Genomic DNA, 15124 nt, shown 5'->3' on the forward strand with positions numbered 1-15124 from the left:
TATACACTGGTTTGGTTTGATTTGGTGTTTTAAGTCCACTTTATGCACAGTAAGGCTAATCGGGACTGGACCTACAGTTTAAAGTGGGATCCGAACCACTATGTGCCTCCACCGGGTATCGAACCCGGGACCCCTTGATTACAAGGCAACGACTGCGCCATCGGGGAGGCCCTATACACTGGTTCGAATATTATATTATATAATATGTAATATATAATATATTACATCTTGTATATTATATTAATAACTTACTTTCTGTCCCCCAAAATCTGGGGGAGAGGTTAGTTCAGTGTAATACGACGCCAGGGTTTCCGGGTTTGAATCCCGGCCTGGGTATGACGTGTTCCTTCCTAAATTTCTTCTAAACACCACACATCCGCACCGTTGCGGTTAAATAAAATGGCAGAAAAGCGCTTCCTAATAAAATTATTGAACACTGTGAAAAAGTAATTCACGGACTGTAACTTCTTTCTTAAAATGTGTCAGTCATATTTCTGTCTAATTTCGTTGATTTTAAAAACAATTTTAAAAATATATATTTTTTAAAATTTATCAAGTGCTTATTTTTATTACAAAGCGAAATGAAATAGAATGTGTATGGATGAATGAGAAAAGAATCTGATTCCAATATTTCAACTGATTTCACAGTCGAATAATCATTATTGACTGAGGGAGCGTAGGGCGGCAGTTGCCCCCCCCCCCCCACTTTTAGCCACTTTTGATCCGATACTATGCTAAAGCTTATCTATAAAGGAAAAGTAAAGTTCCTTTGCCCAACCCAGTTTTGGAACCCAATCGCCGCCACTGTCGACAGCACGCCTTGCAACACACACCACGATCCTGAGCCCAAAGGAAATTTCCCCTCCTGGCCACCTTTAGTTTTCTTTGTTAGGCTGTGAAGTCAAAATGGAGACTTGCTACTCCTTGCCACAGGCCTGTCTTTCATCCCTCACTCGTGTATATGCCAGTGGGCGATGCACTGACCATACGTAGGGGACGATTCGTTGCTGCCACTCGAGAAGAGGGAAAACATGTGCCATATACTAAGTTAAATACAATTGAGTCGCTGTAGTTTTCTGGTTTTCGATATCATAGTCTGCTCCAATTGTTCTCACGGTGCCACTGGCGTAAGCAGGATTTTTGTTCTGGAGGGGCTGAAATTGTAAAGGTGTATAGTATATAGCTTTGTTCTAGAATTGTGGGATACCGAATAAAATATATAGGCTATCGTACATTTTGAACTTTTCACTCTTAAAATTGTACTCGAAGACAGAAATGGTTATCGGGTGTCATTTTAACTTTAAGGGAGGTTTGCGTTTACATCTTTCCTTTCTTTGAGTTCTTAACAAATTTTCATCTAAAAATTTGGATTTTCTTAAAATTTCTGGAGGGCAGTAGCCCCATCAGCTCCCCCCTGCGTACGCCAGTGCAAGGTGCTATGCCCCACAGGAAATCGAAACCTTTATTGCTCGCACAAAATCATGTTTGTCGTGTCGTTTCAGTGTGAAATCCCCCTGTAACGTGCTTCTTGAAAACAAAAATTTTGAACTGAAGCGACACAAGCTGCATTTGTAGCTTGGACTGGACTATGTTCTCAATACGGTGCATCGTGTCACCTGTTTCTGTTGTTCCCGCATACGCAATGAATCTTTTGCGTTAGATTGAAGGGTCTCGTGTCGCTTGGGTGTGAAATCACCATGTCGCTCGGGCCGTGCATCAAATTGACTTGGTCTGTTCACTTGTGCGCGGTGTATGTGTTGCTTTAGTGAGCTTTTACATGTCTCTCGAACTGGGCTCTTCTCTCATTGAGAGATTTCACATTGAAGAGACATGTGGTGCTTGAGAATCTCACCAGTCGAACTCAGTCTTCTGGGGCTACCGGTAAGGTGTGAAACGTTGATATTGATTGACTAGTTCCGAAGCGACATGTGTTGTGTGTCGCTTTGGTCTGAAAGCTGCTTGGCATCTCCGTGTTGTTTGTCGCCTGTAACTTTCAGACCGAAACGTCAAGCAACACGTGGATTTCACTCCAAACAGCAAGTGCAAATGACATATGTCGATTGGAAACGCGTCAATCCACAGCAACGTTTCATAACGTAGCGGCAGGCATAATAGGGCTCAGAAACTTGCGTTGGATTGGTGAAATCCTCAAGCAACACGTGTCGCCTGTAAGTTCGGTGTGAATTCTACCTTAGTTTAGAGACATGTATTACGAAAGATATTGAAATGTTAGTGAAGAACCTATTCTTATTATTGATTGATTGATTGATTTAGTTTATTTTACTTCGCGTTTTGTGCCTCTTGGCTAATTTGCGAAGATGGGGATGAGTGATGAAATGATGAAATGGATGAAAATGGACATTCACAAACAACCATACCCGACCGGGATTCGAACCCGGGACCCTTGGCGTCGCAGCGCGATGTGCTAACCACTCGGCCACAGGGTCGGGCTCTATTCTTATTAATGTTTAACTACGTATTTTGCCATTTTTGAACATATGCATCTGCATTCTAGTGACGAAAGAAACATTTTAAGGGTGGAAGGTATTTCGGGAAGGAGATTAAAGTCGTACTCTTAAATACGCCACTGTCACCACAGAGGAGGAGCAAATTTTTAACGAGTGGAGTAGACGGAGAAAACGAATAGTTAGACCATAATTAAGAACGTAAAAATGTATGTTGTTTTTGTACTATATTGTCCTGTATCTGGCTTTTGTGTTTTAGTCAGATTAATCATTTCCAGTATTCTAGCATAGGAACTCTGGTTGAATATTTTGTTAATTAATACAAGAAGAAATCCTACTAGTTTGCTTTCTTGATGAGGAAATACACAAGCATTTCCTACAATATTCTTTGCTCGCTCACACGCGCCCTCCGGCAGATTCTTCGTTGATATATATATTTTCCGAGAAATACGAGACATAATTGCCCAAGCTCAAACCGATATATTAAATACGGCTACTATCACACAACGAACCCTCTCGGAACGCAATCGTGAAGCGCCGTTAACATTTCCCATGTAGGCAATGATGTAGCAACGCTGCATTCTCCAGCGTTGCAACTTATGCAGCACTGCGAACAATGCAACGTTCACAGCCGTCAGTGAAAAATGCTGAGTCATGTAAGTTGAGGGGGAGATCCGACAACGCTGTTCTCTGCAACCGCAGGCCCCACCCCCTGCGATCTTCCTCGCTCCGCCTTGACGTCACCGCTGATGTAGTTCCGCAATTTTTCACACACTGCAGATGTCTCTGGCGTCGCACAAACGACACACACGTTGTGTGTAGGTGATAAGCACAGAGCCCCGTTGAGAGGAACCGATAAACACCTGATACACACGTACAGGCACAATGCCCCGAAAAGAGGAACCAGAAAAATGCACTGTTTTGTAGCATAACTCCGAGTACAATTGTCGGACATTGTTCTATATTTTATCAAAATATAGATCTTGGTCCCCTTCGTCGATTAATTCCACGACATTAAATTTTCCTTTGCCCGTTCGGCCATAATATTAAATAATGTGCTCTCTCGTTCCGAGGAACCACCAAAATTACCTCGCAATGAAAAAGTCCCTCTTAATGCTGGTAATTTTTCTGATCTTGTTCCTCCTAATGACGGGTATACCAACGCGCGCGCACACACACACACACACACACACACACACACACACACACACACACATACACCCCCCACACACACATACACACGCACGTGCACATACTGAGTCCTCACTGAACAACAACCACCGATCTGATGCTTCGTTGGTAGATCTTTGGCGTGGAGAATGGTCCAGATATGTCATGGTATTGATTGCAGAAGGTGCTTATATTGATTAAATTGGTGTTTTAAGCCCACTTTATACACAGTAAGGCTAATTGGGACAGCTTAAAGTGGGATTCGAACCACTATGTGCCTCCAACGGGTATCGAACTCGGGACCCCTAGAATACAAGGCAACGAGGCTACCACTGCGCCATCGAGGTGCTTATATATAATATATCCCTGGTTATCTTACATCATATATCCCTCATGTCAGACTATAACGATCTGATAGAGGTTACTGCAACATTCATGGTTCCAAGGGCGAGTTCCACAATACTCTATGGATGCTCTCAGAGATTTAGATCAGGTTAGTTCGGAAGCCAAATCATATGGTATATCTGTCTAGAATGCTCCTTCACGCAATCAAACATAATCTCTCAGTCCACCCACAATCATGCCCTTTTGTAAGGAGTTCAATTCTTACCATCTCTCATTACCACATGCCTTGTTTGACTAACATGCCTCATGTGTGTGTGTGTGAGTATGTGTTTGGGTTTGTGTTTATGGTTCCTCAAAAAGGGGCATACTTGTGCATACTTGTATCCATGTAGCACAGATCAATGGTTCTGCAACAGGAAAGAGATAATGTCAACATAATGATATATGATTTGGTTTTATGCAAGTAGGGAGTTTGTAAATTCAGTTTTTATGAAGCAGCTTGAAATAATTTTGACGATATTCAATCATTTAGTTCACTTACATTTATCCAATAAAATAATATGTGCTCTGTGAGATTTCGATTTACAATCACTATTGCATCTCTCTTTCAAGATACGATAGCATTTTCGCTGATAATGACATTGCACTGTTGAAACTTAGTGAGAAAATAAACTACAATGATAGAATCTGCCAAGTTTGCTTTCCTCTGGTTAAATCGAACTATGTGGATGACGAAGTGTCTGTGGCCGGACGGGGAGTGACGAGTGAAGGGGTAAGTGCATAATTAATTACATTGAAGCTTCATGATGTTACGAAGTAAAATTTGTAAAGGAAAGACTGTAAATTGTGAAATTTAGTCTAAGAGCATTCTGTCAGCTATACTAAGCTTACAGGGTAACATATAACTTGAATTAAATGAAGAGGTGGTCATGGAAATTGAATTCAGAATTCCAAGTCTCCTTAAAGACAATCTGCACTCGCGGCAACCACAGGAACAAATTTGGTATGTATGGTACTAGATTAAGAAGCAATGCCTGAATACCGAATCTTTACATTAATCATTAACAGTCTTTCTGATTGAATCGTGTCTTCTTTAAAATTATTATTCAAACTTTGCAAAGAAAATCGTGTCTCATTCCACTGTCACAGACAACCCCAACTAGTTTTGACTAATCTTTTTTTAATGATGCGTTTCCGGACAGGGGTTCCTTATCTCATATTGGTACTTGGGTAAGTCTCCATCCACTCTCCAAGTTTGAATCAAGTTCAGGGAAAAACCCTGTATGTTACAAGATGAAATTGTTGTAGTGAATTCAGATTCAAATGCTAATTGTGGTATGGATGAGACTTGGGCAACTCGCACCATTTTTGAAAGAATGCTCTCGAATGCACGTGTGAACCTCATGACGAGCATCGTTATTGCATCTTTGAAAAATAAGGAGGAAAGCAATTTTGGATACCTTGAGATGCAAAGCGTTCGCAGGAATCTTGTACAAGTCTCAGTTCTTCGGAAGTGCACGCAAATTGTCCCCATTTGGTACAGAAATTCCTCACTCACTCCGTTAGAAATATCTAACCAATAAACTGGGTGAAGTGTTAATTTACAGACTAGTACCCATGGTGTATACCGAAGTTACGAGGGAAATAAAACTTCAACTTGTTTGTAATATAATATTAAATTTTTATCATTTTTATTTTTATATGCATACATTGAAATTTTAAATTTTAGCCTCACATTAAAGCATGTCACAAGGCAAAAACAAAAATGTTTCACATCAAGAATATTTCAGACAAGTAAAATATGTCATTGAAGATGTTGGATAATTATATACAATAGGTGAAACAAACTACATACTTACTTTTACCCTAGCTTACCGGGTGGGGGGGGGGGGTGGGGAGTCACGCCCACCACCTTTTTTTTCGATTTTTGAACTGTGAAATTTTTTATAAAAAATTAAAAATAAATTGCATTGTTCCCTACGGTGTTACCAATTTTCCTGTTGTTCATAGAAAACTTAAATGTAATGTAATTTGGAGGCAAAATGCAATTGGCGAGTCATATCAGTTCATATTTGAATGCGTGTCGTTCAAGACCCTCGTGCCAGTGACAGTGTACAATTGGTTGGTAATGATGCTAATTTTACGGCACGGGTAAGTTAGGGTTATGTAACTAGGTAACTGAATTTTAATTTTTCTTTATTCATTCAACAGGGAAAGGCATCAGCTGAGTTACGGGAAACGTCAGTAAGGATTACAAATCAGTCGTATTGCGAGCGTCAGTACTGCATGGGACTAAAGGATAGATTGTGCGCAGAAGCACCAGGCACGGATGCCTGCCAAGTGAGTTTGTTTGTTTATGATAGATTAAGAGGAAGCAACCATAGTTATGACCTGGTTATGACCTAACTTGGAATTTTATGAAGTGAAATTTTGAGAGGAATATTTGACCTTGGATAAGTTTTCAAACGTTCGAATTGACGGGTTCTTGCACTGCAGCTCTTTTGTAATGACTTTACAACGTGTGTCCGGTAAGAACAGAAAATAATGGCGGACATGGGCATGTTATGTGTGTGTGTACACACACACACACACACACACACACACACACAAAATACATATAACATACTGCAAATACCATACTAAGAAAACCATGAGTCCAATTAAGTAAAACGTACACAATTTTTAAGTGTGACTTCAAAACATCTAATTCTAATTCATTATTTAATAAATACAAGATTTATTAAAAGTATAATTATTTTTCTAAGAGACACTAACAGAAATAGCCATCGTTGAGCTTCCAGTCAGCCTTACAAAATTGCATTGTGTGTGTGTGTATTTTCACCAAAATACAGGAATAGCACAAGCATATACTGCACTCGTTACTTTAAAATAAAGTGAAGCAGTGGTAGCCAAAACTAAAAATAATTCGTCCGCCAGCCCCCTTTCCCAGCTAGCTTTCCTTTTTCAACAACGGGTTGGGAAACCTTGAATAACATGAATAACTAAGCAATGCATTCTAATATATGTGGCCTTCTCTATCATATTTATGCAGGTTTTAAAATTCAGCTATCAACAGTGCAAAAATGTATAATGGCATGAAAATTATTCTGATTTAATGATGCACATGATACAGAAAACACAAGAATTTTTAATCAAACTCAAAATATTAAAATATTGAATTTATAAATTCAGTCTGCCCTTGAAAATTTTCAGGCGCCATAGTCCATAAATTTATGGAAATAAATTGCTACAGAATTGACGTCCTTTTGGAGAATGAAAGCATCGTTAGTTGAAATTGTGATTAAATTACAAATAGAAAACACAGTATAATAACCACCATTTTCCCTATAAGATGGCAGTAAGAAGTATTTTTGTTAAAAGTGTATCATAAATTTTATTATATTACCGCATTCTGGTTTATGGTAAAGTATAGTAGTTGGTGTTTCCCTATATATTTCCCCTATATTACCAATATCCGACGCATTGGTTCACAACTGAGATGTTGCCAGGGGTTCATTTGGGGATACACAATTTAGTCCCCAAGCTCAGTGTCATTCTGTTCTAAAGGTTACATTATATCAGATATGTAGTGGTGTAAACTCGGATACCTACCTGAAGAAAGTGCGAAGAGGCCGAAAAATGAAAAATTTGTGAAAAATCTATTTATATAATATTAAAACTTTCTTTTGAAATTTATATTATTCTTGTTCGCTTTGACTTGTATGTAGATATGGTTGGGGATATACGATATTTAAATTTGCAACCAATCGGAAATGCATATTGCAGTCATTATGCACCAAAAACTAAAATTATGTAATGTTAGACCACAAAAAATACTTGAATTATGGCTCATTTTCTCCCTCAAGAATTCGTTTCAGCTATTTCAAACCGATTCCAGGGCACCCCTTGCCGGGTTGCAAGAATAACAAAAAATGTACTCTACTTGCACATCACTACATTTCTTGATATTGGTGTTCTACGAGCACTTAATCAATCACCATGCGAACGTTGTAGTCTTGTTTAATTCCTAGTTGTGAACCTTTTCCATATTAGTTTCTATCACACATGATGTGCCATCTGTACACCACTCTGTTAAGAACATAACTTATTGCTTTTTATTCTTGCCATCATTTTTAAAAAGTTTAAAATATTTTGAACAATGTTCATATTTTTAGCTATATTTACATTAAGTTGAGACGTCACTTACATAAACTGCTGTCTTATTTAATATATTATTACCGTATGCGGTGAATAAGTTTTTGATCTCTTAGGAACTACAGGAATGTATTTCAATCACTGATGAACTTACCCTAGTTTGACATTCCATTTGCAAACATGTTCAACATTTCATGAAGGGTGACAGCGGCGGTCCTTTGATCCTGGAAGAAAAAGGCATTCACTACCTTGTTGGTATTGTATCCACTGGGAAGGGATGTGCTCGTGTGGGCTGTCCAGGTAAGAGATATGCGTCCCTGCATAACTTAAATTAGTGCTTGAATTTTTGGAGAAAAATTAAATAAAATAAGCTTTTGTTGAATATATGCTAATCAATCATTCCGTAAATTTGGAAAGTATACTACATGTACGTGAAGTGATAAACTTCAATTGTGAGAAAACTCTTACCACTTCCGAAAATAGTATGATAGAAAATGTTTAACTGTGAGTAGTGTATATTAGTTGTTTCAACGCAATACTTTGTAGGTATCCTCTTTTTTTATCAATTGAATATCACTTTTTGACATATTTTGACAATTTTTTGTCGATGTTTTAGCGTTTAGCGATGTTTTAGTACAAATTTTTACTATACTCATTTTTTTTCCACTCATACTTGGTAGGTATATTATGATCTTACGTGATACAACTTAACCTATCCTTTTTTTTACGATTTTTTAATTTTTTTTACGATCCTAAGTGATATAACTTAACCTATCATTTTTTTATTTACGCACCGAACTAACCTACAAGGGACTCTGTTTGTTTTAATATTTCAGTATTATAAGGTTTTCACAAATTTTATATAACCTAAAATGTGTTGGATGTTGATTTTTAGTATGTGGCAATTTTTTATGAATTTTAAAACTGCTCTGTGACCCTCTCGTTCTTCACGTCGTAGGCGAAGGACTTCTCTGCAATCAGGATGACACTGCATAGAGTATCCTCGGGCAAGGCGTCGCGGAACTCGCAAACACCCACTCTACAAAAATTCTACTATATGATCTTTCACTGGCTAAGCTAACCTACAAATAGGAATTGGCAGCACTGACTTATAAACCCACTGGGTCTTCTTGGCATGTTTTTTCATGATGTGTTGCCAGGCTATTGGGCATCTTGGCGTATACAATGTATATATTTTGAGAGGGGGGTTATAGCTTTTTATGCTGTACGAATACTAAAAACTTGACAGTGACAACCAACAGAGTAAATAAACCTACATGCAGAAACTAACAACACTAGTTTCTGACAGTGAATTTGAAATAAAATATTAAACAAAATACATGAGTAAGCACTGTGATTACAAATAATACCAGTGTTATGCCCCCCAACTCCAACTGGACAACTGGGGAAAATAATTGTACAACAATTTGTACCTAATTGTACAATACTTGTACCTAATTGTACAACATATACACAGACATAAAAGAGAGAGCCTTCCCGTAACTTACCTCATGTACAATTTATATGATTTTACAACTGTGAAAAGAAAGCATATGTGTTCTGTATGCACACATTCATTCTTATTTTTCGAAGTTGAATGGAAGCACATGTTTTTTTACGCTCTCGTAATACTGACCTTGCCCCAGTGATTTTAAATTGCTTCCATCCGCTTTTTTTTCTGTGTTATTTCCGCATGCACGCAACATTCGCTTTCAATAGTTTAATGAAATACAGAAGGAGTGTTAGTATAGCAGGCTCCGAGTTTACAATTTATTAAATTAAACAATAATTTATGTAAGAATATACTTGTACTTACCGAACACAAAATAATAAAAGCACATGTGAATTTTTGCGTGTGTTCATGTTATATGACGACTGAGTAAAAAAATAATGTTGACTCCCCGAAAGATAAAAGTTCCCGGTTCGATATCAGATGCATGCAAATTTTATGTTTTGCTCTCCAAAATCTTGATTTTTATGTTTGTGCTATTTGTCATACAGCAGAGGAGAAGAGGGGAGAGGGCAGGGGAGGGGGTACTATTAGCGCCATCTATTAGCAAACAATAGAAATAAAAAGTAGCGTCAAACTTTTTCAACACCCAAAAATTTTAAACGTCCTCGCGTAGTAATACGATCTAGCTGAAGATGTTTGAAGGAGTACTCTTAGTCGACGAAGCTAATTGCTAGGGCCCATATATTGCTAAAATGTTCTTTGATTTGCATATTTCTCATACCGCCATATGTTGTTCTAGTTGACTTCTTCCAAAAAAATGCTAATTAGCGAGAGTTAATTAAGCAAGGCAAGTAAAAGAAGCAAATAGGACAATATGTGGTGGCGTGAGAATATGTAAAAATTCGATTCAGAGGTGGATCGAATTAAAATTGGGGGATATTTTGCATTTTTTCCCTATAATGTACAAAACATTTACCGTACATAATCTTTTCCATTTACAACAGTATAAAATAAGAGGAATGTGTGACAATATCCATATTAATTAGGAAGGTATGTTGTATGCTAGGTTAGCTAATTGTGTCTTCTACAACTTTACTGTATAGAGGAAAGATGGAAAAAGAGAGCTCTACAAAAACTAACGCTCTTAACAATATTGAACGCCCCGTGAAAATTATATATAAATAAGGCATAAGCGTATTATCTGCTTTCATGTCAGATTTTCCCGACCTGTGAGCTGTAGTGTTTAGGTGACAAGCGACGCGCTCAAATATAATACCGTTGACAATATTGTACGCCCCGTGAAAATTACATATAAATAAGGCATAAGCGTATTATCTGCTTTCATGTCAGATTTTCCCGACCTGTGAGCTGTAGTGTTTAGGTGACAAGCGACGCGCTCAAATATAATACCGTTGACAATATTGAACGCCCCGTGAAAATTACATATAAATAAGGCATAAGCGTATTATCTGCTTTCATGTCAGATTTTCCCGACCTGTGAGCTGTAGTGTTTAGGTGACAAGCGACGCGCTCAAATATAATACCGTTGACAATATTGAACGCCCCGTGAAAATTATATATAAATAAGGCATAAGCGTATTATCTGCTTTCATGTCAGATTTTCCCGACCTGTGAGCTGTAGTGTTTAGGTGACAAGCGACGCGCTCAAATATAATACCGTTGACAATATTGTACGCCCCGTGAAAATTACATATAAATAAGGCATAAACGTATTATCTGCTTTCATGTCAGATTTTCCCGACCTGTGAGCTGTAGTGTTTAGGTGACAAGCGACGCGCTCAAATATAATACCGTTGACAATATTGTACGCCCCGTGAAAATTACATATAAATAAGGCATAAACGTATTATCTGCTTTCATGTCAGATTTTCCCGACCTGTGAGCTGTAGTGTTTAGGTGACAAGCGACGCGCTCAAATATAATACCGTTGACAATATTGAACGCCCCGTGAAAATTACATATAAATAAGGCATAAGCGTATTATCTGCTTTCATGTCAGATTTTCCCGACCTGTGAGCTGTAGTGTTTAGGTGACAAGCGACGCGCTCAAATATAATACCGTTGACAATATTGAACGCCCCGTGAAAATTACATATAAATAAGGCATAAACGTATTATCTGCTTTCATGTCAGATTTTCCCGACCTGTGAGCTGTAGTGTTTAGGTGACAAGCGACGCGCTCAAATATAATACCGTTGACAATATTGAACGCCCCGTGAAAATTACATATAAATAAGGCATAAGCGTATTATCTGCTTTCATGTCAGATTTTCCCGACCTGTGAGCTGTAGTGTTTAGGTGACAAGCGACGCGCTCAAATATAATACCGTTGACAATATTGTACGCCCCGTGAAAATTACATATAAATAAGGCATAAGCGTATTATCTGCTTTCATGTCAGATTTTCCCGACCTGTGAGCTGTAGTGTTTAGGTGACAAGCGGCCCGCTCAAATATAATACTGTTGACAATATATTGTACGTATATTGTATTGTATAGGAGACTAGAAGCATATAATTTGGCGAAAAAAAAACCCAAAGTAAGGTCATAGAAAATAGTTAAAAAAAGTGAGTAATTATATTTTGCATTGCACAGCATTTGGTATTAAATAACATACCCCCAAAAAATCTCTGCATTATGTGTTCTAAAAAAAATTGCCCTACGTGCCAAATTACTGTGTCAAGTAAAAATTTTCAAAGGCACTGTCGTACTTGTGTGCCGGGAAAGCGAATATGTGCAACCAAACTGTGCTCTAAGTGTGGAAACAATTTTTCTATTGACTACTTCAAGCGACACCAGCTTACTTGCAAGAGCACTGGAACATCTCTACCGCAACCTTCCAAGCGAAAGGTAGAAGTAACCTCCCTCGATGCATCGCCACCTACCAAATGCGTCAAGCTGACGAAGAAAGCAGACCGAGTTGCGTTTGAGCATTTATTAGAAGACTTTAACATAACATCAGACAGCTTCTGCGATGTGCGTAGTTTTCTGGAGAGCAAGCAAGCTAAGATAATATCCATCCTCAACGATGCATTGGCTACATACTTCACTAAATTCTATGCCGTACTATGCTGCAAGTATAAGAAACCGTCTGATAAAATACCGGTCTTTTTTCACAATGGCTCGGGATATGATTTCCATCACTTGGTTACACATCTAGGGTACGACAATGCGAGAATCAATGTCCTGGCACAGAACGAGGAGCGTTATATTAGCATCAGCAAGTGGTTGCCGACCTCCAACTCAAGCAACAGCATCGAGCTTCGGTTCCTCGACTCTCTGAGGTTCCTCCAGGCAAGCATCGATGCTCTTGCTGGGAAGCTCAGAGACGACCAACTAGCCATTACTACATCAAGTTTCCCGAACTTAGATGTCGCACTCATCAGACGTAAAGGGGTCTACCCCTACGAATACGTCACAGACCCTTCCAAGTTCGAAGAAGAGTTGCTGCCTCCCCAGGATAAGTTCTACAGCCAGTTGAGAGGTTCAGGTATTACCGACGAGGAGTACAAGCATGCTCAGTCTATGTGGGTCGAGTTGGGTTGCCGAACTTTCGGTGATTACCACGATGCATACCTGAAGCTTGATGTGACGCTTCTAGCATGTGCGACGTTTGTTGTGGTGGGATCATTGGGGGAAATGTGATTCTCCCAATATGTCATCTGACTTACTAGCATATGCGATACGAAGAACAGGTGTGTATGTGGCTTACTAGGATTAGGCTCATGGTAATGAGGTCCTAGTAGCTGAAACGTTGTCGGGGTATTTTGCAATTTTTTTTCAAATATGAACACGTTAAACTGGACTGTCTCGGATTTTGAGTTTTGTATTCGCCCCCGAGAAAATTCTATATAAAATAACATACCTGAAAATTATATTCACAGTAGATTTATTTTTTGAGTTTTGTAATTACCCCAAGAAATTCTATATAAAATAACATACCTGAAAATTGTATTTACAGTAGATTGAATTCTTGAGTTTTTGTATTCGCACACAAGAAATTCTATATAAATAACATACCTGAAATTCTATTTACAGTAGATTGAATTTTTGAGTTTTGTAATCACTCCAAGAAATTCTATATAAAATAACATACCTGAAAATTGTGTCGCTATATACTAGACTTTTTGATTTCTATGATTTTGGAGAAAGCAATGGCATCCACCACCAGTTTCAATCGTAAAAATGATAAAACTGAATGTGTTACTTGTGGGAAGCTAATCTCAAGGAACAATTTATCGGTACACAGGGCAAGATGTAGCGAAACAGGTTCGAGAATTAATCGTTCGTTACCTTCTAAGCCCTGTGCTCGATGCGGAAAAATGATCAGCATTGCAAATTTAAGTAAACATCTCAAAATTTGCAAACCATCGATCGAACAAGGAACATCGAAAAGGAAAATCGATAATTCAGAAACGGAAGCTTCCACTTCCAAGCAAATTAAATTATCTAATGAACGCAAACCAATTAGATCTGCATTTAACGACCAACTCCAGGATTTTTCAATTAAGTCAGAATCAGGTCGTGACATTCTTAGTTTCTTGGATGAAACGAAAACATCTGTACTAAATATTTTAAAAGATAAACTTGAAAACAACTCTATAAAAATATACGTTGTTCTGTTTTCTGAATACGAGAAAGTTGATGGCACAACGAGTATTTTTTATCATCGTACAAAAAACCAGACTCTTTATTTGGCGGACGTCGAAAATTTGGACAACTTCTATTATAAAGTTTCCAACGAGCTGGTTAAGAAACATGACGATTTCGAGGCTAAAGGGTCGGGATGGTCTCTATGTGGAAGTCCTCACACGTTAACTGTTTACGTAAACCAATTCTCGCCTCTTCGCGCTTCCAGCTACGTTCCTCTTCCACCGAACATTCAACACAAGAGGGCTGTGTTAAATATACAGAACAGCGATAAAAAGTGTTTCCTTTGGTGTATATTGGCTGCACTGCATCCTGTTCATTGGTCAAATCATCCAGAACAGGTTTCTAATTACAAACAATACGAGACCGACTTTCAAAGTATAATGTCTGACATTGAATACCCGGTAACATTGTCGGATATAACAAAGTTCGAAAATCGTGCAGGAAAACGCATCGCTATTAATGTGTATTCCTTCACGTCAGATAAATATCTTGTGCATCCCGTCAGGATAAGCGATATCGACGATGATGATGCTCGTGTGATTAATCTCCTTCTCATTTCAAACGAGGATGTTCATCACTACACGCTAATTCGTTCACTATCACGTTTGGTCAGAAGTCAATCAACCAAGCATGCAAACAACATCGAAGTTTGTCCGAGATGCCTAACCACGTTCGACGATCAAAAACAACTCGATTATCGAAAATACAGCGGACGTCAAATTGCTATCGAGAAACTTGCCGAACATAAAATTTACTGCGGCGACAACAGACCGGCTAGAATGTTGATGCCCGAAACGAACGAAGTCGAAGAATTCAAAATGCACAAGGCATTGTTGGAACATCCTGCAATTATTGTCGCAGAT

General features: G+C 38.4%; 1 protein-coding gene across 1 annotated transcript in view; it reads left to right on the forward strand.

Moving 5' to 3' along the window:
• Window positions 1–15124, forward strand: part of LOC145998628 (trypsin-1-like) — an 83367-nt gene that overhangs the window by 51963 nt on the left and 16280 nt on the right. The window contains exons 7-9 of the mRNA XM_083135086.1: window positions 4593–4752; window positions 6192–6320; window positions 8336–8435. Of these exons, the coding sequence (XP_082991212.1) occupies window positions 4593–4752; window positions 6192–6320; window positions 8336–8435 (389 nt within the window). The remainder of the gene's footprint in view (window positions 1–4592; window positions 4753–6191; window positions 6321–8335; window positions 8436–15124) is intronic.

This window comes from Lepisma saccharinum, chromosome 14 (assembly GCF_977018435.1).
Source record: "Lepisma saccharinum chromosome 14, izLepSacc3.1, whole genome shotgun sequence".
Lineage (NCBI taxonomy): Eukaryota > Metazoa > Arthropoda > Insecta > Zygentoma > Lepismatidae > Lepisma > Lepisma saccharinum.